The sequence below is a fragment of the Pseudophryne corroboree genome, chromosome 8 (assembly GCF_028390025.1).
Source record: "Pseudophryne corroboree isolate aPseCor3 chromosome 8, aPseCor3.hap2, whole genome shotgun sequence".
Lineage (NCBI taxonomy): Eukaryota > Metazoa > Chordata > Amphibia > Anura > Myobatrachidae > Pseudophryne > Pseudophryne corroboree.
Genome location: NC_086451.1, coordinates 385,467,926 through 385,494,114, shown reverse-complemented (window position 1 = coordinate 385,494,114; position 26,189 = coordinate 385,467,926). Strand labels below are relative to the sequence as shown.

Sequence of the window (26,189 nt, the reverse complement as noted above, 5' to 3'; positions counted from 1 at the left end):
CAATGTAACCATCGATGGAGAACAAACTGATGGCCATCCCTAGCAATAAGTACATACTGTATAGATTCATTTAGCATCAGGAAAAAATATGTCCACCCATAAACCTCCCTTTAAGGAGCCACATAAGTGCCTAGGCATCTTACCATACAAACAGGTCCCTACTGTGTATTATCTGAATATTTAGGAAATGTATGTAGGGTGTCCCATCACCCTTTAAGGACTACTAAAAGCAAATACAAGTCAGTTTATTAAAAAAAAAAAAAAAAACCACAAAGCTATAGTAGCATATAATACAACAAAAAATATATGTGATCAGGCTAGGAGCCTATGAGAACTGGAATTATTGGAGATATAGTTTTGAGTATGGAGGAAGTTGTTTTCCCAATGCACAGCAGACCTCCTGTCTAAGGGTGTGTACACACGGTGAGATCCTTGCTATGTCCGATTTTCACTTGTGATTTCCCTTGAACTCCCTGGAGCCCAGATAGCACAGATTTTGACTAACTTTTCTTGAGATATGGACTATGGGGGTCATTCCGAGTTGTTCGCTTGCTAGCAGATTTTAGCAGCATTGCACACGCTAGGCCGCCGCCCTCTGGGAGTGTATCTTAGCATAGCAGAATTGCGAATTAAAGATTAGCAGAATTGCGAATAGAAAATTCTTAGCAGTTTCTGAGTAGCTCCAGACTTACTCCTACACTGCGATCAGCTCAGCCCGTTTCGTTCCTGGTTTGATGTCACAAACACGCCCTGCGTTCGGCCAGCCACTCCCCCGTTTTACCAGACACTCCCGCGTTTTATCGTGGCATGCCTGCGTTTTTCCACACACTCCCAGAAAACAGTCAGTTTCCGCCCAGAAACACCCACTTCCTGTCAATCACTCACCGATCACTTCAACGATGGAAATTCTTCGTTCGGACGTGAGTAAATCTACTAAGTTTTCTGCTAAAATACTTAGCGCATGTGCACTGCGTACCATGCACAAGCGCATTTTCGCCTTAATTGCTCCGTTGCGAAAATCGGCAACGAGCGAACAACTCGGAATGACCCCCAATGTGTGCTTACGATTTTGGCTTATGTGAGATTTTGGCTTATGTGAGATGTCATTGACATGTGAGATGAACTAGATAGTACACCGATCTAGTAAGGATTGACTTGCCTGCACAGTCTATCTTTTCTTGCGATGCCGACCTGGCGGGACTGCGCATCGGGATCGAATCAGGATCGCAAGGTCACTTTCACCTTTCGATCTGCACTAACTTTTCTTGCGATTTTGACTATATAGTCAAAATGGAAAGAAAATATCCCACCGTGTGGCAGCAGGCCCTTCTTTATACAGTATGACTGATTAGACACAGAGAACAGGTATAGCTGCACGGCAAATACAATACAATGTCATACATCTCATGTTCTTTCAGGATATGGGAACATTAACATACCCCATATATTTGTGAATGTCACAACGTGCATTATTACACTGGAATAACTTGTATTTAGGTTTAGTAGCCCTTTATAGTTACAGATTCGTATTAAATGGCTTCCACATTGATCACATTGATCATGAATGAGCCCAGTCTGGCCAATAAGAGGCATAAACCTTATCTGGGCAGTCGTATCCCTGTCCCACCATCAGGCACTCACTTAGCTAAGTGCTTTGTGTTCTCATTAGTTCACGGCAACACACACACACACACACACACACACACACACACACACACACAGCGTTCATTCTCACACGCAAGTTATAAGCAGTGTGACCAAGTACCATGACGGAGCTCGTAAAGAAAGATCCCGCGTTCCCCGGTGATTTAAGAGCCCTGTACACCCCAGAACACCCCGACAGCTAGATTATGTCCTGGGGCCACAGCTAATAGCGGCTTTGTGCATTGTTTAACCAGTTCTCAGTGAATATCGATGAACTTGGGATTCCAGTAACATTATGGATGCTGACTCGCAGCATGGTTACCAGGTTCATTAAATGACAAGCAGCAAAGCATTGTATTGTGTTAGCCATTGATGAAAGCAGGAAAAGGTGGAATTATAGTGATTCCCTTTATGAGCTAATGAATAGATTTAAGTTGCAAGCGTCAAACATCTTAAGTAATTTCAAAGAAAACTTTTGGCTATAGCAGCCTAGGATGGGTATTGTTTTGTACACAAAACTATGTTTTCCTCAATGCTGTCTGAAGACACGTCAATGGCCATGGATCAGAGGAAGAGAGACAGACACGGAGGGCCTGTATAAAGAGGGTGTGTGTATTTACAGGTAATGACTATAGTCCCCAGATATACACATATGTTTAGGTCCAGTACTGCCTGCAAAGTGAAATGTACAGAGCAATTTATAATAAATCTATTAACTGACTGGTATATCTGCCAAGTCACAGTGTTCTGTAAAACCACTGTCAGTATACAGTATGTTAGTACACGGATACCCTGAATAAGGTTTTAGCGCTCACTCTAAAGTCCATTACTGAGGCACGTTGTACTGGGAGTAGGGTTAGCACGTCACATGGAACCTGTGACCAGGATGACTGTCAGTAATGCCTGGCATAAGTTCCCTGTCCAGACTGTCAGCAATGCTTTGAACCCTTAACCAGGACAGCAGCGCAGACACCACAACTCACTTAACAAGATGCTAACACCAGTCGCCAATACATATCTGCCAGGAAACCAGCAAAAACCTGAGCCCTGCTTGGATACAGTACAGCTGCCTCATATATCGGCACTCTCCAGTATAACACTCTGCCTGGAACAATGCAACTACCTAGAACATCAGCACTGCCTTGTACAACACACCTTCAGGACGTCAGCCCTACCTGACACAACAACCAAGAAATATACGCCTTCCACACTACCTGTACAGGAAATTACCTGGCCAGCATAACAAACCTGTCCGTGACTTCCATACTGCCCAGCATAACAAACCTGTCCGTGACTTCCATACTGTCCAGCCTAACACACCTGTCCGTGACTTCCAAACTGCCCAGCATAACACACCTGTCCGTGACTTCCATACTGCCCAGCATAACACACCTGTCCGTGACTTCCATACTGTCCAGCCTAACACACCTGTCCGTGACTTCCAAACTGCCCAGCATAACACACCAGTCCGTGACTTCCATACTGCCCAGCATAACACACCTATCCGTGACTTCCATACTACCCAGCATAACACACCTATCCGTGACTTCCATACTGCCCAGCATAACACACCTATCCGTGACTTCCATACTGCCCAGCATAACACACCTGTCCGTGACTTCCATACTGCCCAGCATAACACACCTATCCGTGACTTCCATACTGCCCAGCATAACACACCTATCCGTGACTTCCATACTGTCCAGCATAACACACCTGTCCGTGACTTCCATACTGCCCAGCATAACACACCTGTCCGTGACTTCCACACTGCCCAGCATAACACACCTCTTCGTGACTTCCATACTGCCCAGCATAACACACCTATCCGTGACTTCCATACTGCCCAGCATAACACACCTATCCGTGACTTCCATACTGCCCAGCATAACACACCTATCCGTGACTTCCATACTGCCCAGCATAACGCACCTGTCCGTGACTTCCATACTGCCCAGCATAACACACCTATCCGTGACTTTCACACTGCCCAGCATAACACACCTGTCCGTGACTTCCACACTGCCCAGCATAACACACCTATCCGTGACTTCCATACTGCCCAGCATAACACACCTGTCCGTGACTTCCATACTGCCCAGCATAACACACCTGTCCGTGACTTCCATACTGCCCACCCAGCATAACACACGTGTCCGTGACTTCCATACTGCCCAGCATAACACACGTGTCCGTGACTTCCATACTGCCCAGCATAACACACCTGTCCGTGACTTCCATACTGCCCACCCAGCATAATACACCTGTCCGTGACTTCCATACTGCCCAGCATAACACACCTATCCGTGACTTCCATACTGCCCAGCATAATACACCTGTCCGTGACTTCCATACTGCCCAGCATAATACACCTGACCGTGACTTCCATACTGCCCAGCATAACACACGTGTCCGTGACTTCCATACTGTCCAGCATAACACACGTGTCCGTGACTTCCATACTGCCCAGCATAACACACCTGTCCATGTGTTACATATTGTATATATAATTTTCTGATCAATCAGCTGTGACATAAACACAGAACTAATGTATATACTAATGATATAATCTTGAAAATTATATATAATAAAATAATTGTGACCCAGGTATTATACAGATAGGGCTGATATTTATACAACATCCATTTCCTGTATTCTTACTGGAATCACACAAGTGATGTCACCAGTACAATCACCACTTCAATATTCAGAAATCTCCTGTATTCTAAAGAATAATATACCACCTTGTGTAGATTATAGACAAGGGTGGATGGCTGATGTACCAGGTCAATAAAATAAAAAAATGATATAGAAAAACTGACTCTGGTGTTTTAAACACGTGCTGGATTTTAAAAGGAAAGGATACAAACATCATAGGCTTTTATCCATATAACAGTAAAAGTGTTCATATGATTCTATGGTCAATCTCTTTGGGCTGCAGTCTGCAGTAGCCTCACAATATAAAAGTCAGAAGAAATAGATGACTGTACGGGTAGTTTAGAGGGAAGTAGCAGAGAAATAAATAGGAGCATATAGTCATTACTTCATATTCTTATCACACAGCTGAACCAATAAAACTACTTTATACCGCTCAGGAACTTGAGCAGGGGAAAGGGCCATAGTGCTGAAATGAAAGAAGCAGAGGATTCTGGGATTATGCAAGACCAGACTGAGGGAAGCAGTGATCTTTGTCCTGCAGGGTAAATCACTCTAGGTCAGTGTGATGTAGGCCGATGCTTTCTCCTTCAGTTGTCTCAGGCACAAGTGACAGCTCCAGCTCCCTGCAACAAGAAAATCCAGGTCATAGGACACTTTCATACTACCATCATCATTAAGTCCTGTGACCCTAGGAGGCAAATAGCGCGTGGGATATAGGTAGTTGCTACTTGATTGACAGGCTGCATTCTCAGGGATATTGGCTGAGTTTGCAAAATGGCTGCCTACACTTTGCATAGGCAAAACACTCTTTAAATGGAAGAACAACACCTCTGTGACATATCTGTTTATCATAAAAAAAAGACTTCCCATGATGCAGTTCTGTTCCCACACAAATGACAAGATCTGCAGGAATCCATTCCAGCAAACAGGGTAGAGCAGGCCTGGCCAACCTGTGTCTCTACAGCTGTTGTGCAACTACAACTTGTAGTTTCACAACAGCTGTAGAGCCACAGATTGGCTAGGACTGGGGTAGAATATTTTCTTATGGTAACTACACAGTAACAATAATAATCCTGTGCAGTTTATATACAAGCTTATATATACATCCTCCATGATATTCTGCTAAGCACCTCAGAAGTAACTGGATATAAAATATGCCTATCTCTGTTCTGTACCTTCATTTATATCAGAATTCTGACTAATAAGGAACAAACCTACCAAAATGCACATATATTAACCTGTAAAATAGTGGGACTGTTTGGGAAATGGAAACAGATTGAGTAACGTGTACATATTTATATAGCGCTATAATGATCGCTGCTGGAATAGTGTGGGAGATCTTATTTCTCTGTAAGGTTAATGGACTGGCTGTAAAAAGCCGGACAGCGGTCTTAAAATATGACATCCTAAAGAGATATTTGTTCAGTGCTTTGAAAAAAAGAAAAGCAATTTATCCACCATCCAGAGGTTTCCCTGTAGTTAAATGTTATGAGTGACCCAGAGAAGCACTGCGTGAGCTCGCATTCTGAGTCACCTCATCCCTGATTGTTAGGTGTCCATATGCGCCTGTCTATGAGCTCGCCTTCTGAGGCACCTCATCCCTGATTGTTAGGTGTCCATATGCGCCTGTCTATGAGCTCGCCTTCTGAGGCACCTCATCCCTGATTGTTAGGTGTCCATATGCACCTGTCTATGAGCTCGCTTTCTGAGGCACCTCATCCCTGATTGTTAGGTGTCCATATGCGCCTGTCTATGAGCTCGCCTTCTGAGGCACCTCATCCCTGATTGTTAGGTGTCCATATGCGCCTGTCTATGAGCTCGCCTTCTGAGGCACCACATCCCTGATTGTTAGGTGTCCATATGCGCCTGTCTATGAGCTCGCCTTCTGAGGCACCACATCCCTGATTGTTAGGTGTCCATATGCGCCTGTCTATGAGCTCGCCTTCTGAGGCACCACATCCCTGATTGTTAGGTGTCCATATGCGCCTGTCTATGAGCTCGCCTTCTGAGGCACCACATCCCTGATTGTTAGGTGTCCATATGCACCTGTCTATGAGCTCGCCTTCTGAGGCACCTCATCCCTGATTGTTAGGTGTCCATATGCGCCTGTCTATGAGCTCGCCTTCTGAGGCACCACATCCCTGATTGTTAGGTGTCCATATGCGCCTGTCTATGAGCTCGATATCTGAGGCACCACATCCCTGATTGTTAGGTGTCCATATGCACCTGTCTATGAGCTCGCCTTCTGAGGCACCTCATCCCTGATTGTTAGGTGTCCATATAACCCTGTCTGAGACACCTCATCCCTGATTGTTAGGTGTCCATATGCGCCTGTCTATGAGCTCGTCTTCTGAGGCACCACATCCCTGATTGTTAGGTGTCCATATGCGCCTGTCTATGAGCTCGCCTTCTGAGGCACCACATCCCTGATTGTTAGGTGTCCATATGCGCCTGTCTATGAGCTCGCATTCTGAGGCACCTCACCCCTGATTGTTAGGTGTCCATATGCGCCTGTCTATGAGCCCGCCTTCTGAGGCAACTCATCCCTGATTGTTAGGTGTCCATATAACCCTGTCTGAGACACCTCATCCCTGATTGTTAGGTGTCCATATGCACCTGTCTATGAGCTCGCCTTCTGAGGCACCACATCCCTGATTGTTAGGTGTCCATATGCACCTGTCTATGAGCTCGCCTTCTGAGGCACCTCATCCCTGATTGTTAGGTGTCCATATAACCCTGTCTGAGACACCTCATCCCTGATTGTTAGGTGTCCATATGCGCCTGTCTATGAGCCCGCCTTCTGAGGCAACTCATCCCTGACTGTTAGGTGTCCATATGCGCCTGTCTATGAGCTCGCCTTCTGAGGCACCACATCCCTGATTGTTAGGTGTCCATATGCGCCTGTCTATGAGCTCGCCTTCTGAGGCACCACATCCCTGATTGTTAGGTGTCCATATGCGCCTGTCTATGAGCTCGCCTTCTGAGGCACCACATCCCTGATTGTTAGGTGTCCATATGCGCCTGTCTATGAGCTCGCCTTCTGAGGCACCACATCCCTGATTGTTAGGTGTCCATATGCGCCTGTCTATGAGCTCGCCTTCTGAGGCACCACATCCCTGATTGTTAGGTGTCCATATGCGCCTGTCTATGAGCTCGCCTTCTGAGGCACCACATCCCTGATTGTTAGGTGTCCATATGCACCTGTCTATGAGCTCGCCTTCTGAGGCACCTCATCCCTGATTGTTAGGTGTCCATATAACCCTGTCTGAGACACCTCATCCCTGATTGTTAGGTGTCCATATGCGCCTGTCTATGAGCTCGTCTTCTGAGGCACCACATCCCTGATTGTTAGGTGTCCATATGCGCCTGTCTATGAGCTCGCCTTCTGAGGCACCACATCCCTGATTGTTAGGTGTCCATATGCGCCTGTCTATGAGCTCGCATTCTGAGGCACCTCACCCCTGATTGTTAGGTGTCCATATGCGCCTGTCTATGAGCCCGCCTTCTGAGGCAACTCATCCCTGATTGTTAGGTGTCCATATAACCCTGTCTGAGACACCTCATCCCTGATTGTTAGGTGTCCATATGCACCTGTCTATGAGCTCGCCTTCTGAGGCACCACATCCCTGATTGTTAGGTGTCCATATGCACCTGTCTATGAGCTCGCCTTCTGAGGCACCTCATCCCTGATTGTTAGGTGTCCATATAACCCTGTCTGAGACACCTCATCCCTGATTGTTAGGTGTCCATATGCGCCTGTCTATGAGCTCGCCTTCTGAGGCACCACATCCCTGATTGTTAGGTGTCCATATGCGCCTGTCTATGAGCTCGCATTCTGAGGCACCTCACCCCTGATTGTTAGGTGTCCATATGCGCCTGTCTATTAGCTCGCCTTCTGAGGCACCACATCCCTGATTGTTAGGTGTCCATATGCGCCTGTCTATGAGCTCGCCTTCTGAGGCACCACATCCCTGATTGTTAGGTGTCCATATGCACCTGTCTATGAGCTCGCCTTCTGAGGTACCTCATCCCTGATTGTTAGGTGTCCATATGCGCCTGTCTATGAGCTCGCCTTCTGAGGCACCACATCCCTGATTGTTAGGTGTCCATATGCGCCTGTCTATGAGCTCGCCTTCTGAGGCACCACATCCCTGATTGTTAGGTGTCCATATGCACCTGTCTATGAGCTCGCCTTCTGAGGCACCTCATCCCTGATTGTTAGGTGTCCATATAACCCTGTCTGAGACACCTCATCCCTGATTGTTAGGTGTCCATATGCGCCTGTCTATGAGCTCGTCTTCTGAGGCACCACATCCCTGATTGTTAGGTGTCCATATGCGCCTGTCTATGAGCTCGCCTTCTGAGGCACCACATCCCTGATTGTTAGGTGTCCATATGCGCCTGTCTATGAGCTCGCATTCTGAGGCACCTCACCCGATTGTTAGGTGTCCATATGCGCCTGTCTATGAGCCCGCCTTCTGAGGCAACTCATCCCTGATTGTTAGGTGTCCATATAACCCTGTCTGAGACACCTCATCCCTGATTGTTAGGTGTCCATATGCACCTGTCTATGAGCTCGCCTTCTGAGGCACCACATCCCTGATTGTTAGGTGTCCATATGCACCTGTCTATGAGCTCGCCTTCTGAGGCACCTCATCCCTGATTGTTAGGTGTCCATATAACCCTGTCTGAGACACCTCATCCCTGATTGTTAGGTGTCCATATGCGCCTGTCTATGAGCCCGCCTTCTGAGGCAACTCATCCCTGACTGTTAGGTGTCCATATGCGCCTGTCTACGAGCTCGCCTTCTGAGGCACCTCACCCCTGATTGTTAGGTGTCCATATGCGCCTATGAGCTTGCCTTCGTGTCTGTATGCACCTGTCTATGATCTTGCCTTCTGAGGCACCTCACCCCTGATTATTAGGTGTCCATATGCACATGTCTGCTTTTCCTCCTTCTTAGGCACTTGTTTTCCTTTCATTGAAATTTATAGTTAGGTCTGCACATCCTGTTCTCTTTACTATACCAGTCTGCTTTTCCTCTTTCTTTCTGTGCTAAGACTAAACAAGGACTTGTTCTTATGAATATATGATGGTCAACTGGCTTCCCTTTCAACCTCCCAAGAACTGCAGTTGCCTTGACATGGGAATTCAAGAACCTGTTGCCAAAACTTTATGCCTGTCCCGGACTGAGTTTGCCACAACTTAGAGGAATTTGGCCACAGTTGCACTAGCCTATAGGCAGAGCTCTGCGCCTGTGTTTTGGCTGGCTTTCATTGCTGTCATAATAAGTGCGCCCTTACACCAGCCCTATTCTTGGTGTAATACAAGAATCTGAAAAAAAAGACTTAATTGAACATATGTACAACTCTGCATTGGCCTGCTCTCCTCAAACATAGCCTATGAGCAAACGCCCTGTTACACCCTATTCACCCCGAAGTGGAGATGTGAATTGGCCGTAGAGTTATGCACTTCATATAATGTGCAATTTACAAACATGCAGGATACGTACACAAAACTAATTTGCATTCAATTCTGCATCAGGCCCCTTGTATTGGGAGGTTGCAAATTCCCTTTGATTATTGCTGCTGAGCAGATTAATTAATGAATACTGAGGTGTGGCTGAGATGGAGAAAGGGGGCTCTAGAATATTGATGCAAGACAAGCAAAGTATTAAAGTTCTAAGCAGTCAATGCAGACGTAGGAATGGTGAGGTGCCATGTTGGGTGGTATTCTGAGATATGAAATAGAAAGTAAGGTAAAATAAAGCATTGTAGAGAATTGGCTTAGTTCAATTTATGATGTAGTCGTTAGCTACATGTCTAAGATATAGGAATCTGGGAAATTATGTATGCTAAGCCATTTAAGTTATGCAGTGGCATATTATGCAGGCTAAAGTTTCCACTTTACTAGAGAAGGAATAGTGACCTGTTTCAGGATGCTACTTCAGCAAAGCCTCAATTATTCCATGTGTCCACCCATCTACTCCAGGGTCAGTATTTACTAAGAATCCGAGTTTGTCGGGTTTTTTTCTAAGTCCCAATCCGGGAATTCACTAAGCACCAATCTCGGCAGTGCTTGGACTATTCGTAATGGTTTGATTTGCAAAGTTCCGAAATACGAATGAATAGACCATCGGTCAAACACGGCTGTTATTTCATACAATACGGGCATTCACTATTCATTCGTATTTGGGTGTTAGTTTCTGAGTGCTCAAGTGCGGGTCTGTTTTTTTTCGAATCGTTAAAAAAAGCAGCAAAAAAATAGACCTGCTTTTTCCAGTCGAGTTTGGATAACCATGCACGGATCAGTGAGATCTGTGCATGGTTATCTATGGAAAAGGGTCTGTTTAGTGTAAAAACTGAAAAAAAAAAATTGCGTGGAGTACCCCCTCATAAGCATAACCAGCCTCGGGCTCTTTGAGCCGGTCCTGGTTAAAAAAATATGGGGGAAAAAATGACAGGGGTTCCCCCATATTTCTTCAACCAGCACCGGGCTTTGACAGGAGTCAGGGGGGGTCCTGGCAGTCGGGGAAAGGGGTCCCATGTGTAAACATGGGACCCCTTTCAGTGCGTGGTCGGGTTTCCGTTTTATTATTTTGCCAAGTACGTGGATTATACAAAGGTCGGATTCTACACTGGATTATGTGAGTGTAATTTTTTTCACAGGTACCCCAAGGATTCTACATGGAGAAGAGGACCGAGCCTCGTGGGAACATAGGTAAGTATGTATGTATGGAGGTGTGCATGTATGTAATAAACTTATACTTTCACGGTGTGTGTGTCCTGTTTTTTGGGGGTATTTTTTTAGTAGTAGTACTACAGGTACCAGCGGGCCCGGCTTTCCACCGCATGCTGGTACTTGTGGTTCTCCAAGTACCAGCTTGCGGGGGAGGCTTGCTGGGACTTGTAGTACTGCTACTAAAAACAATATTCACATTTTTTTTAAAAGGCTATCAGCCCCCCATCCGCCGCCCTTGGATGGGGGGGACAGCCTCGGGCTTCACCCCTGGCCCTTGGGTGGCTGGAGGGGGGGGACTTCTTGATTTAAGGGGTTCCCACTCCTCCAGGGTACCACGGCCAGGGGTGACTAGTTGGGTATGTAATGCCAGGGCCGCAGGGACCAGTATAAAAGTGTCCCCCGGCTGTGGCATTATGTACCTGGCTAGTGGAGCCGGTGCTGGTTTAAAAAATACGGGGGACCCCAACGCTTTTTGTCCCCCGTATTTTTGGAACCAGGACCAGGCGCAGAGCCCGGTGCTGGTTGATTACATATGGGGGAACCCCTGTCATTTTTCCCCCCATATTTTTTCAAACAGGACTGGCTCAAAGAGCCCGAGGCTGGTTGTGCTTAGGAGGGGGGACCCCACGCAATTTTTTTCAGATTTTTTAAGACTTTAAACAACTTATTAAGGTACACAATGAAGCCCTGCACGGATCTCACAGATCCGGCCGGGATTCCTTGTGTTTTGTCAGGCAGTGTTTTACTCATCACTCCCGTAAAACACTGCCTGATATTACGAATCACATCGACATCGGAAAAAACGATTGTGCAAAACTCGGCAGCTTAGTGAATGATCGTATCAGGATTCAAAAAGTTGCAGTAAAATGCCCCCGATACCATTCGAGTTCAAACACCCTTCAAAACGGCAAAAACACGAATCTTTGTAAATATACCCCCATGTGTCCATCTATCTACTCGATGTGTCCTTCCAACTACTCCATTTGTCCTCCTATCTACTCCATGTGTCCATCCGTCTACTGAATGTGTCCTCCCAGCTACTACGTGTCCATCCGTCTACTCCATGCGTCCATATGTCTACTCCATGGTCCCTTCCAGCTACTCTGTGTGAAATCCCATTTACTCCATGTGTTCTCCCCGATACATGTGTTTTTACATCCACTCCATGTATCCATCCATCTACTCTATGTGTCCTCCCACCTACTCCATGTTTCCATCTGTCTACTGTATGCGACCTCCTATCTATTCTATGTGTCCTCCCATCTACTACATGTATACACCTGTCTACGCCATGTGTTCTCCCAGATACTACATGTGTTCTCCCATCCACTCAATGTTTCCATCTATCTGCTCCATGTGTCCATCTGTCTACTGTATGTGTCCTCCCATCTACTCCATGTGTTCCTCTGTCTACTGTATGTGTCCTATCTACTACGTGTCCATCCATCTACTCCATATGCCCTCCCACCTATTCCATGTCCAAGTGTCTTTCCTTCTACTCCATGTGTCCATCCATCTACTCCATGTGTCTATCAGTCTACTTCATGTGTCCTCCCGTCTATTCAATGTGTCCATCTGTCTACTGTATCTGTCCTCCTATCTACTCCATGTGTCCTCCCGCCTACTCCATTTGTCCCTGTGTCTACTCCATGTGGCCTCCAGTCTAGCCAATGTGTCTTCCCATCAACATCATGTGTCCATCCATCTACTCTATATGTAAATCCTTCTGCACCATGTGTCCATCTATCTATGTATGTGTCCTCCTAACTACTCCATGTGTCCTTCTGTCTAGTCAATGTGTCCTCCTATCAACTTCATGTGTATATCCATCTACTCCATATGTCCAACCGCAGGGCGCTCCATTGTATCCAATGGTGGAAACTTTGCGGTCAGCGGTTGACCGCGAGTAACCTCAACTGCTGACCGCAAAGTTCCCACCATTGGATACAATGGAACGCCCATGCGCTACATTGTATCTTCAGTGCGCAGCCTGACTGACAGCTCAGGAGCGCACAGCCAATCAGGAGAGTGCCAAGACGTGGCGCTCCCTGATTGGCTAAAGGGACCCTCTTTGACAGGAGTCACGGGGGGTCCCGGCAGTCGGGGAAAGGGGTCCCATGTGTAAACATGGGACCCCTTTCAGTGCGTGGTTCGGGTTTTTCGGTTTGTTTTTTTGCCAAGTACGTGGATTACAAGTAGAAGAGGACAGAAGCTACCCTGGATTGTGTGAGTATAATTTTATTCACAGGTACCCCATGGATTCTACATGGAGAAGTGGACCGAGCCTCGTGTGAACATAGGTAAGTATGTGTGTATGTAGGTGTGCATGTATGTAATAAAGTTTTACTGTCACGGTGTGTGTGTTCTGTTTTTTGTTGGGTATTTTTTTTGTAGTAGTACTACAGGTACCAGCGGGCCCGTTTTTCCACCGCATGCTGGTACTTGTGGTTCTCCAAGTACCAGCTTGCGGGGGAGGCTTGCTGGGACTTGTAGTACTGCTACAAAAAACAATTTTCTTATTTTTACACTTGGCTATCAGACCCCCATCCGCCGCCCTTGGATGGGGGGGACAGCCTCGGGCTTCACCCCTGGCCCTTGGGTGGCTGGAGGGGGGGACCCCTTGATTTAAGGGGTCCCCACTCCTCCAGGGTACCCCGGCCAGGGGTGACTAGTTAGTGATTTAATGCCAGGGCCGCAGGGACCTATATAAAAGTGTACCCCGGCTGTGGCATTATCTCTCTGACTAGTGGAGCCCGGTGCTGGTGTTAAAAATACGGGGGACCCCTACGCTTTTTGTCCCCCGTAATTTTGGCACCAGGACCAGGCGCAGAGCCCGGTGCTGGTTGTTTAACTATGGGGGAACCCCTGTCAATTTTTTCCCCATATTTTTTCAACCAGAACCGGCTCAACGAGCCCGAGGCTGGTTATGCTTAGGAGGGGGAACCCAAGCATTTTTTTTTCTGATTTTTAACCCTTTCACACCCCTTCCCACTGATAAACATGCACGGATCTCACTGATCCGTGCATGCCTATCAGAACACGATAAAAAAAAGCAGGTCTATTTTAAAACTGCTTTTTTTTACGAATTGTATTTTTTCACGGCAGTGTTTGGCTATTGCCGGCAGTGTTTGTGAATTACAATTTTTAGTAAATTACAGAGTTGTATAAAATAACGCGCATTTGACCGATGGTGTATTCATTCGTATTTTTTTTCTTTGACTTCCCAAAAAATACGAATGCCCTCATCACTGCAGAGATTTTGGTTTAGTAAATTCCCGAAATGACACTTTGAAGAAAAAACACCAAATCGGTCAAAATCGGGAGCTTAGTAAATATACCCTAATGTGTTCTCTTATCTACTCAATGTGTGCATCTGTCTACTGCATGTGCCCACTCCCCTACTCCAAGTGTCCTCCCATCTACTCCATGTGTCCTCCCATCTACTCCAGGGGGTATATTTACTGAAATTCGTATTTTCCCGATTGAGGTTAAAGTTCAATCACGAATGACATCGAAAGTGTAAAGTTGCAACTTTTTTAATTTATTACGACTAATTTACTAAGCTGTCGTATTCTGCATTTTCGTATTTACCGATGTCGATGTCATTCGTATTTTTTTGCAGTGTTTTACGTGAGTGATTGTAAAACACTGCCGACTTTAAAACAATGAATCTCGGCCGGATCTGTGAGATCCGTGCTGGGCTTCATTGTGCACCTTTAGAAAAAAATAAATCATTGTTAAAATCTTGAAAAAAAAAAATGCGTGGGGTCCCCCCTCCTAAGCCAAACCAGCCTCGGGCTCTTTGAGCCGGTCCTGGTTGACAAAATATGGGGAAAAAAGTGACAGGGGTTCCCCCATATTTAAACAACCAGCACCGGGCTCTGCGCCTGGTCCTGGTTCCAAAAATACGGGGGACAAAAAGCGTAGGGGTCCCCCGTATTTCTGAAACCAGCACCGGGCTCCACTAGCCAGATACATAATGCCACAGCCGGGGGACACTTTTATATTGGTCCCTGCGGCCCTGGCATTACATACCCAACTAGTCACCCCTGGCCGGGGTACCCTGGAGGAGTGGGGACCCCTTCAATCAAGGGGTCCCCCCCCTCCAGCCACCCAAGGGCCAGAGGTGAAGCCCGAGGCTGTCCCCCCCATCCAAGGGCTGCGGATGGGGGGGCTGATAGCCTTTTTGTCAAAATTTGAATATTGTTTTTAGTAGCAGTACTACAAGTCCCAGCAAGCCTCCCCCGCAAGCTGGTACTTGGAGAACCACAAGTACCAGCATGCGGTGGAAAACCGGGCCCACTGGTACCTGTAGTACTACTACTAAAAAAAATAAGATTTTACTTACCGATAAATCTATTTCTCATAGTCCGTAGTGGATGCTGGGGACTCCGTCAGGACCATGGGGAATAGCGGCTCCGCAGGAGACAGGGCACAAAAGCAAGCTTTTAGGATCACATGGTGTGTACTGGCTCCTCCCCCTATGACCCTCCTCCAAGCCTCAGTTAGGTACTGTGCCCGGACGAGCGTACACAATAAGGAAGGATCTTGAATCCCGGGTAAGACTCATACCAGCCACACCAATCACACCGTACAACTTGTGATTTGAACCCAGTTAACAGTATGATAACAATGAAGTAGCCTCTAAAAAAGATGGCTCACAACAATAATAACCCGATTTTTTTGTAACAATAACTATGTACAAGTAATGCAGACAATCCGCACTTGGGATGGGCGCCCAGCATCCACTACGGACTATGAGAAATAGATTTATCGGTAAGTAAAATCTTATTTTCTCTAACGTCCTAGTGGATGCTGGGGACTCCGTCAGGACCATGGGGATTATACCAAAGCTCCCAAACGGGCGGGAGAGTGCGGATGACTCTGCAGCACCGAATGAGAGAACTCCAGGTCCTCCTCAGCCAGGGTATCAAATTTGTAGAATTTAGCAAACGTGTTTGCCCCTGACCAAGTAGCTGCTCGGCAAAGTTGTAAAGCCGAGACCCCTCGGGCAGCCGCCCAAGATGAGCCCACCTTCCTTGTGGAATGGGCATTTACATATTTTGGCTGTGGCAGGCCTGCCACAGAATGTGCAAGCTGAATTGTACTACAAATCCAACGAGCAATAGTCTGCTTAGAAGCAGGAGCACCCAGCTTTTTGGGTGCCTACAATATAAACAGCAAGTCAGACTTTCTGACTCCAGCCGTCCTGGAATTATATATATATATATATATATATATATATATTTTCAGGGCCCTGACAACGTCTAGCAACTTGGAGTCCTCCAAGTCCCTAGTAGCCGCAGGCACCACAATAGGTTGTTTCAGGTGAAACGCTGACACCACCTTAGGAAGAAACTGGGGACGAGTCCGCAGTTCTGCCCTGTCCGAATGGAAAATCAAATATGGGCTTTTGTAAGACAAAACCGCCAATTTTGACAATCGCCTGGCCGAGGCCAGGGCCAACAGCATGGTCACTTTCCATGTGAGATATTTCAAATCCACAGATTTGAGTGGTTCAAACCAATATGATTTGAGGAATCCCAACACTACGTTGAGATCCCACGGTGCCACTGGAGGCACACAAGGGCTGTATATGCAATACTCCCTTGACAAACGTCTGGACTTCAGGAACTGAAGCCAATTCTTTTTGGAAGAAAATCTATAGGGCCGAAACTTGAACCTTAATGGACCCCAATTTGAGGCTCATAGACACTCCTGTTTGCAGGAAGTGCAGAAATCGACCTAGTTGAAATTTTTTCGTGGGGCCTTCCTGGCCTCACCCACGCAACATATTTTTACCACATGTGGTGATAACGTTGTGCGGTCACCTCCTTCCTGGCTTTGACCAGGGTAGGTATGACCTCTTCCGGAATGCCTTTTCCCTTAGGATCCGGCGTTCAAACCGCCATGCCGTCAAACGCAGTCGCGGTAAGTCTTGGAACAGCCAAGGTCCCTGCTGGAGCAGGTCCTTTCTTAAAGGCCGATGCCACGGTTCCTCTTGGAACAGACATGGTACTTGCTGAAAGCAAATCCCTTCTTAGCTCCCGAGGCCATTAGTCCTCTGTGAGCATCTCTTGAAGTTCCGGTTACCAAGTCCCTCTTGGCCAATCCGGAGCCACGAGTATAGTTCTTACTCCTCTATGTCTTTTAATTCTCAATACCTTGGTTATGAGAAGCAGAGGAGGGAACACATACACCGACTGTTACACCCACGGTGTTACCAGGACGTCCACAGCTATCGCCTGAAGGTCTCGTGACCTGGCGCAATACCTGTCCCATTTTTTGTTCGGGCGGGACGCCATCATGTCCTCCTTTGGTCTTTCCCAACGGTTCCCAATCATGCGGAAAACTTCCCGATGAAGTTCCCACTCTCCCGGGTGGAGGCCGTGCCTGCTGAGGAAGTCTGCTTCCCAGTCGTCCACTCCCGGAATGAACACTGCTGACAGTGCTATCACATGATTTTCCGCCTAGCGAAAAATCCTTGCAGTTTTGCCACTGCCCTCCTGCTTCTTGTGCCGCCCTTTCTGTTTACGTGGGCGACTGCCGTGATGTTATCCCACTGGATCAATACCGGCTGACCTTGAAGCAGAGGTCTTGCTAAGCTTAGAGCATTATAAATTTGCTCTTAGCTCCAGTATATTTATGTGGAGAGAATTCTCCAGACTTGATCACACTCCTTGTGTGACTGCTCCCCAGCCTCTCAGGCTGGCCTCCGTGGTCACGAGCATCCAATCCTGAATGCCGAATCTGCGGCCCTCTAGATGATGAGCACTCTGTAATCACCACAGGAGAGACACCCTTGTCCTTGGATATAGGGTTATCCGCTGATGCATCTGAAGATGCGATCCGGACCATTTGTCCAGCAGATCCCACTGAAGAGTTCTTGCGTGAAATCTGCCGAATGGAAGCGCTTCGTAATAAGCCACCATTTTTTACCAGGACTCTTGTGCAATGATGCACTGACACTTTTCCTGGTTTTAGGAGGATCCCGATTAGCTCGGATAACTCCCTGGCTTTCTCCTCTGGGAGAAACACCTTTTTCTTGGACTGTGTCCAAAATCATCCCTAGGACCAGCAGACGTGTCGTCGGAACAACTGCGGTTTTGGAATATTTAGAATCCACCCGTGCTGTCGTAGAACTACTTGAGATAGTGCTACTCCGACCTCCAACTGTTCTCTGGACCTTGTTCTTATCAGGAGGTCGTCCATTTTCTTTGAAGACGAATCCTCCTTTCGGTCATTACCTTGGTAAGGACCCCGGGGTGCCTTGGACAATCCAACGGCATCGTCTTGAAACTGATAGTGACAGTTCTGTACCACGAACTTGAGGTACCCTTGGTGAGAAAAGGCAAATTTTGGGACATGGAGGTAAGCATCCCTGATGTCCCGGGACACCATATAGTCCCCTTGTTCTTTGCTATCACTGCTCTGAGTGACTCTATCTGGATTTGAACCCTTGTAAGTGTTCAAATTTTTCAGATTTAGAATAGGTCTCACCTAGCCTTCAGTACCACCATATAGTGTGGAGTAATACCCCTTTCCTTGTTGTCGGAGGGGTAATTTTATTATCACCTGCTGGGAATACAGCTTGTGAATTGTTTTCAATACTGCCTCCCTGTCGGAGGGAGACATTGGTACAGCAGACTACAGGAACCTGCGAGGGGGGAAACCTCTCGACATTCCAATCTGTACCCCTTGGATACTACTTGTAGGATCCAGGGGTCCTGTACGGTCCCAGCGTCATGCTGAGAACTTGGTAGAAGCGGTGGAGGGCTTCTGTTCCTGGGAATGGGCTGCCTGCTGCAGTCTTCTTCCCTTTCCTCTATCCCTGGGCAGATATGACTCTTATAGGGACGAAAGGACTGAGGCTGAAAAGACGGTGTCTTTTTCTGCAGAGATGTGACTTAGGGTAAAAAACGGTGGATTTTCCAGCAGTTGCCCTGGCCACCAGGTCCCATGGACCGACCCCAAATAACTCCTCCCCTTTATACGGCCATACATCTTTGTGCCGTTTGGAATCTGCATCACCTGACCACTGTCGTGTCCATAAACATCTTCTTGCAGATATGGACATCGCATTTACTCTTGATGCCAGAGTGCAAATATCCCTCTGCGCATCTCGCATATATAGAAATGCATCCTTTAAATGCTCTATAGTCAATAAAATACTGTCCCTGTCAAAGGTATCAATATTTTTAGTCAGGGAATCCGACCAAGCCACCTCAGCTCTGCACATCCAGGCTGAGGCGATCGCTGGTCGCAGTATAACACCAGCATGTGTGTGTATACTTTTTAGGATATTTTTCAGCCTCCTATCAGCTGGCTCCTTAAGTACGGCCCTATCCGTAGATGGTACCGCCACTTGTTCTGATAAGCGTGTGAGCGCCTTATCCACCCTGAGGGGTGTTTCCCACCGCGCCTTAACTTCTGGCGGGAAAGGGTATACCGCCAATAATTTTCTATCGGGGGAAACCCACGTATCATCACACACTTCATTTAATTTATCTGATTCAGGAAAAACTACAGGTAGTTTTTTCACCTCACACATAATACCCTTTTTTGTGGTACTTGGAGTATCAGAAATATGTAACACCTCCTTCATTGCCCTTAACGTGTGGCCCTAAAAGAAAATACGTTTGTTTCTTCACCGTCGACACTGAAATCAGTGTCCGTGTCTGGGTCTGTGTCGACCGACTGAGGTAAATGGGCATTTTACAGCCCCTGACGGTGTTTGAGACGCCTGGACAGATACTAATTCGTTCGCCGGCCCTCTCATGTCGTCAACCGGCTTGCAGCGTGTTGACATTGTCACGTAATTTCCATAAATAAGCCATCCATTCCGGTGTCGACTCCCTAGAGAGTGACATCACCATTACAGGCAATTTGCTCCGCCTCCTCACCAATATTTTCCTCATACATGTCGACACACACGTACCGACATACAGCACACACATAGGGGATGCTCTGATAGAGGACAGGACCCACTAGCCCTTTGGGGAGACAGAGGGAGAGTTTGCCAGCACACACCAAAAGCGCTATAAATGTATATAAACAACCCTAGAAGGTGTTGTTTACTATATATGCGCTCTTAATATATAAATATCGCCAATTTATGCCCCCCTTCTCTTTGTTACCCTGTTTCTGTAGTGCAGTGCAGGGGAGAGTCCTGGGAGCCTTCCTCACCAGCGGAGCTGAGCAGGAAAATGGCGCTGAGTGCTGAGGAGAATAAGCTCCGCCCCTTTTCCGGCGGGCTTCTTCTCCCGGTTTTTAATAAACTGGCCTGGGTTAAAATACATACATATAGCCTTAATGGCTATATGTGATGTATTTATTTTGCCACTAAAGGTAATTATATTGCTGCCCAGGGCGCCCCCAGCAGCGCCCTGCACCCTCCGTGACTGAGTCAGTGAGCCGTGTGACAACAATGGCGCACAGCTGCAGTGCTGTGCGCTACCTTCATGAAGACTGTGGAGTCTTCTGCCGCCTGTTTTCCGGACCTCCGTTCTGCCGTCTCTTCAGCGTCTGTAAGGGGGATCGGCGGCGCGGCTCCGGGACGAACCCCAGGCTGACCTGTGTTCCGACTCCCTCTGGAGCTAAGTGTCCAGTAGCCTAAGACTCCAATCCATCCTGCACGCAGGTGAGTTGGAAATCTCTCCCCTAAGTCCCTCGATGCAGTGATCCTGTTGCCAGCAGGAATCACTGAGATTGAAACCTAAAAAAAAACTTTTCTAAACAGCTCTTTAGGAGAGCCACCTAGATTGCACCCTCTCGGACGGGCACAAAAACCTAACTGAGGCTTGGAGGAGGGTCATAGGGGGAGGAGCCAGTACACACCATGTGATCCTAAAAGCTTGCTTTTGTGCCCTGTCTCCTGCGGAGCCGCTATTCCCCATGGTCCTGACGGAGTCCCCAGCATCCACTAGGACGTTAGAGAAATACCCCAATAAAAACAGAAGACACACACCTTGAAAGTAAAAGTTTAATACATACATCCACACCTCCATACACACATACTTACCTATGTTCACACAAGGGTCGGTCCTCTTCTCCATGTAGAATCCATGGGGTACCTGTTGGAAAAATTATACTCACATAATCCAGTGTAGTACGGTCCTCTTCTTTACTATTTGTAATCCACGTACTTTGCAAAATAAAAAAACGGATACACGACCACGCACTGAAAGGGGCCCCATGTTTTCACATGGGACCCCTTTCCCCGACTGCCAGGAACCCCCCCTGACTTCTGTCTAAGAGGGTTCCTTCAGCCAATCAGGGAGCGCCACGTTGTGGCACCCTCCTGATTGGCTGTGTGCTCCTGTAGTGTATGTCAGGCAGCACACAGCAGTGTTACAATGTTGCGCCTATGCGCTCCATTGTAACCAATGGTGGGAACTTTGTGGTCAGCGGTGAGGTTACTTTCGGACCACAAAGTTCCCACCATTGGTTACAATGGAGCGCATAGGCGCTACATTGTAACACTGCCGTGTGCTGCCTGACATACACTACAGGAGCACACAGCCAATCAGGAGGGTGCCACAACGTGGCGCTCCCTGATTGGCTGAAGGAACCCTCTTAGACAGAAGTCAGGGGGGGTTCCTGGCAGTCAGGGAAAGGGGTCCCATGTGAAAACATGGGGCCCCTTTCAGTGCGTGGTCGTGTATCCGTTTTTTTTATTTTGCAAAGTACGTGGATTACAAATAGTAAAGAAGAGGACCGTACTACACTGGATTATGTGATCATAATTTTTCCAACAGGTACCCCATGGATTCTACATGGAGAAGAGGACCGACCCTCGTGTGAACATAGGTAAGTATGTGTGTATGGAGGTGTGGATGTATGTATTGAACTTTTACTTTCAAGGTGTGTGTCTTCTGTTTTTATTGGGGTATTTTTTTAGTAGTAGTACTACAGGTACCAGTGGGCCCGGTTTTCCACCGCATGCTGGTACTTGTGGTTCTCCAAGTACCAGCTTGCGGGGAGGCTTGCTGGGACTTGTAGTACTGCTACTAAAAACAATATTCAAATTTTGACAAAAAGGCTATCAGTCCCCCATCCGCAGCCCTTGGATGGGGGGGGACAGCCTCAGGCTTCACCCCTGGCCCTTGGGTGGCTGGAGGGGGGACACCCCTTGATTGAAGGGGTCCCCACTCCTCCAGGGTACCCCGGCCAGGGGTGACTAGTTGGGTATGTAATGCCAGGGCCGCAGGGACCAATATAAAAAAGTGTCCCCTGGCTGTGGCATTATGTATCTGGCTAGTGGAGCCTGGTGCTGGTTTCAGAAATATGGGGGACCCCTACGCTTTTTGTCCCCCGTATTTTTGAAACCAGGACCAGGCGCAGAGCCCGATGCTGGTTGTTTAAATATGGGGGAACCCCTGTCACTTTTTTCCCCATATTTTTTCAACCAGGACCGGCTCAAAGAGCCCGAGGCTGGTTTTGCTTAGGAGGGGGGACCCCACGCATTTTTTTTTGGAAAAATTAACACTTTCCCACCCCTTCCCACTGAAAAACATGCACGGATCTCATGGATCCGTGCATGCCTATCCGAACACGGTAAAAAAAAGCAGGTCTGGTTTTTTTTTAGCACTTTTTCACGATTTGTATTTTTTTACGGCAGTGTATGGCTATTGTCGGCAGTGTTTGTGATTTGCACTTTTTAGTAAATGACCGATTTCTACCAAATTCCAGGCGTATTTGACCGATGGTGTATTGATTCGTGATTTTTTCCTAGGACTTCCAAAAAAATACGAATGCCCTCATCACTGCCGTGATTTTAGTTTAGTAAATTCCCGAGATGACACTTTGAAGAAAAAACACCATCTCGGTCAAAATCGGGACCTTAGTAAATATACCCCCATGTGTCCTTCCATCTACTCCATGTGTCCTTCCATCTACTCAATGTGTCCTCCTATCTACTCAATGTGTCCTCCCATCTACTCCATGTGTCCTCCCATCTACTCCATGTGTTCTTCCATCAAAGCAATGTGTCCACCCATCTACTGCACGTGTCCACTCACCTACTCTATATGTCCTCCCATCTATCCCATGTGTCCTCCCATGTACTCCATGTGTCCATTCCATCTACTCCATGTATCCTTCCATCTACTCCATGTGTCCTCCCATCTACCCCATGTGTCCTCCCATCTACCCCATGTGTCCTCCCATCTACCCCATGTGTCCTCCCATCTACTCCATGACCGTCTGCTTCATGTGTCCTCCCATCTACTCCATAGGGGAAATGTAATACGTGTGAGAAACGTAACGTGACAGATTTTGTGAGAGTTCTCCTGTTTTTTTAATGTGGCGATCACTTACATGGCACAATCAACCTGGTTTTGCCATGTAAAGGATTGCCACTTTCCGATTCTCACACCCTATTACATCACCCCAATATGTCCATTTACTTCATGTTTTCATTCACCTACTTCAACTCCATGTGTCCTCTCATCTCCTTATAACAGTTACAAAAATTTGACATGGACACGTGCGCAACAATGATATGGGCAGCAGCCTATTGGAACAATAGCGGTCTTTGTCACCTCTCAAAAAGAACTTATAAAGCAAAAGTAATGAAAGTATAGGCATCATAGTCCACAATAGTATTAGACATTCCTTGCACTGAATCCATAATCAATGACACTTTCCATCTGACCACTTGCACGAGAAACATCACTCACCTTCTGGTGGCTCAGACATAGGGGGGCTCAGGCAGTACATATGGTACCCCCGGTCACAGTCATCGCAGAACAGCAGCTGGTCCTGTGGAAGGAGAACAGTTATTCAATTTGTATCCATACGTTGTAACATGTCACAGACAACCAGGGACCCATATGTAGAAATTGTGACGGAAAAGTAGATGATATTATTTAGCTATATATTTGCAAGCACATTATCACAACGTCCTTTTTTTGTCACACGTCAGTAACGTGTAAGTAAACACATTCATTACCTCCCCTTTTCCATCATTGTACCCCCGGAAATCTGTGTACTTACCCTGTGTGATAATCACACACTACAGCACATACATACCGACTACACTTCCCCGCGTTTATGGGGATACTTTGCAGCTATGTAACCACACATTTTAGTATATTTGCTATGGCACCAGAGTAAATTTCATACTGTTTTATTCATGTCAGATAGGGCTATCCCTGGGTGTGAAAAGCGCGGTGTACTCACATCGTTTTCCGAAGTGCCACAGAGAATACATGACTTGCATTCAATGCACTGCCAGCGGTAGGTCCTAACGGCAGCTGTCATATTGACAGTGAACTGTAGACACGAGGGGTGACCTGCAGAGACAAGGGATCTTAGTAACAGGGCAGGAACATAAAACATCAAATAGCCCACTGAGTCATAATATCAGGACTACATATCTTTATTCTAAAAAAGAAAGACGACTATCCTGTTAACTAGGAGCCTGATGGTGAACGTAAATCGGCTGTATGTGCACACGCTTTGTGCTTATGGAAATATATTTGCCTGTGTGCCGAGATGTACACATCTTACAGTGCACTCGTCCCAAATCAGTACGCCTGGGGGCAGTTGTATTAAGCCTGGAGAAGTGATAAAGCAGTGATAAGTTCAAGGTGATAACGCACCAGCCAATCAGCTCCTGTCAATTTACACACTGGAGCTGATTGGCTGGTGCGTTATCACCTTGCACTTATCACTGCTTTATCACTTCTCCAGGCTTAATACATCTGCCCCCTGATTAGATACTTGCCATCATCCTAATCAGTGCAGGTCTGCACCATCCTATACTAGGTGTAAGTGATAAGTCTGGAAATAGGTGTATTATAATGTTTCCATTACACTTTGAATAGCCCACACTTGTGTCACCACGACCAAACTGGTTTGCTTACATGAGAACGGCCCCTTACAGCCCAGTTACGTCACCCTCAGTTGGAAGTGTCAATGCGCTTTAGCTGTACCTGAATAGTGAATACCCCACTGCAATGCCTGTTACACTGCCCACTGCAATGCCTGTTACACTGCCCACTGCAATGCCTGTTACATGGCATGGTTCTGGTGTTTGGCATGGGGGTGGGGGGGTCTATGGTGAAACTGTAAAAGTATTCTCTCCCATTGGAATCTAGATAATCAGGGAAATACAGGTGAAACTCAGAAAATTAGAATATCATGCAAAAACTCATTTATTTCAGTAATTCAACTTAAAAAGTGAAACTAATATATTATATAGACTCATTACATGCAAAGTGAGATATTTCAAGCTTTTATTTGTTATAATTTTGATGATTGTGGCTTACAACTTAAGAAAACCCCAAATCCAAAATCTCAGAAAATTAGAATATTACATAAAATCAATAAAAAAAGGATTTTAAATACAGAAATGTCGGCCCTCTGAAAAGTATAATCATGCATATGTACTCAGTACTTGGTTTGGGCCTCGTTTGCATGAATTACTTCCTCAATGCGGCGTGGCATGGATTCTATCAGCCTGTGGCACTGCTGAGGTGTTATGGAAGACCAGGATGCTTCAATAGCGGCCTTCAGCTCATCTGCATTGTACAGTCTCATGTCTCTCATCTTTCTCTTGGCAATGCCCCATAGATTCTCTTTTTGTCTTTAGCCCAGGTAAGACGCTTCTGACGTTGTTTGTTGTTCAGGAGCGGCATGACAAGAAGAATACGACATTTGAAGCCCATGTCCAGGATCCGTCTATGTGTGGTGGCTCTTGATGCACTAACTCCAGCCTCAGTCCACTCTTTGTGAAGCTCCCCCACACTTCTGAATGGCCTTTTCCTGATGAGAAAAAAAGAACTGGTCTGTTGCTCAGTGGTCCAAAGTCCTCTTTTCTGATGAGAGCAAATTTTGCATCTCATTTGGAAACCAAGGTCCCAGAGTATGGAGGAAGAATGGAGAGGCACACAATGCAAGATGCTTGAAGTCCAGTGTGAAGTTTCCACAGTCTGTGTTGATTTGGGGAGCCATGTCATCTGCTGGTGTTGGTCCACTGTGCTTTATGAAGTCCAGAGTCAACACAGCCATCTACCAGGACATTTTAGAGCAGTTCATGCTTCCTTCAGCAGACAAGCTTTATGGAGATGCTGATTTCATTTTCCAGCAGGACTTGGCACCTGCACACACTGCCAAAAGCACCCAAACCTGGTTCAGTGACC

General features: G+C 46.8%; 1 protein-coding gene across 2 annotated transcripts in view; it reads right to left on the bottom strand.

Moving 5' to 3' along the window:
• Nucleotides 1-255: 255 nt before the first annotated feature.
• The window catches only part of DPF1 (double PHD fingers 1), a 225,842-nt gene continuing 199,908 nt past the window's right edge, over nt 256-26,189 (bottom strand). For both annotated transcript variants that reach the window (XM_063937657.1, XM_063937658.1), the window contains exons 10-12: nt 24,226-24,338; nt 23,724-23,805; nt 256-4,925 (exon numbers count right to left, since the gene is read on the bottom strand). In XM_063937657.1, coding sequence (XP_063793727.1) covers nt 4,855-4,925; nt 23,724-23,805; nt 24,226-24,338 — 266 coding nt within the window. In that variant the 3' untranslated portion in view covers nt 256-4,854. The remainder of the gene's footprint in view (nt 4,926-23,723; nt 23,806-24,225; nt 24,339-26,189) is intronic.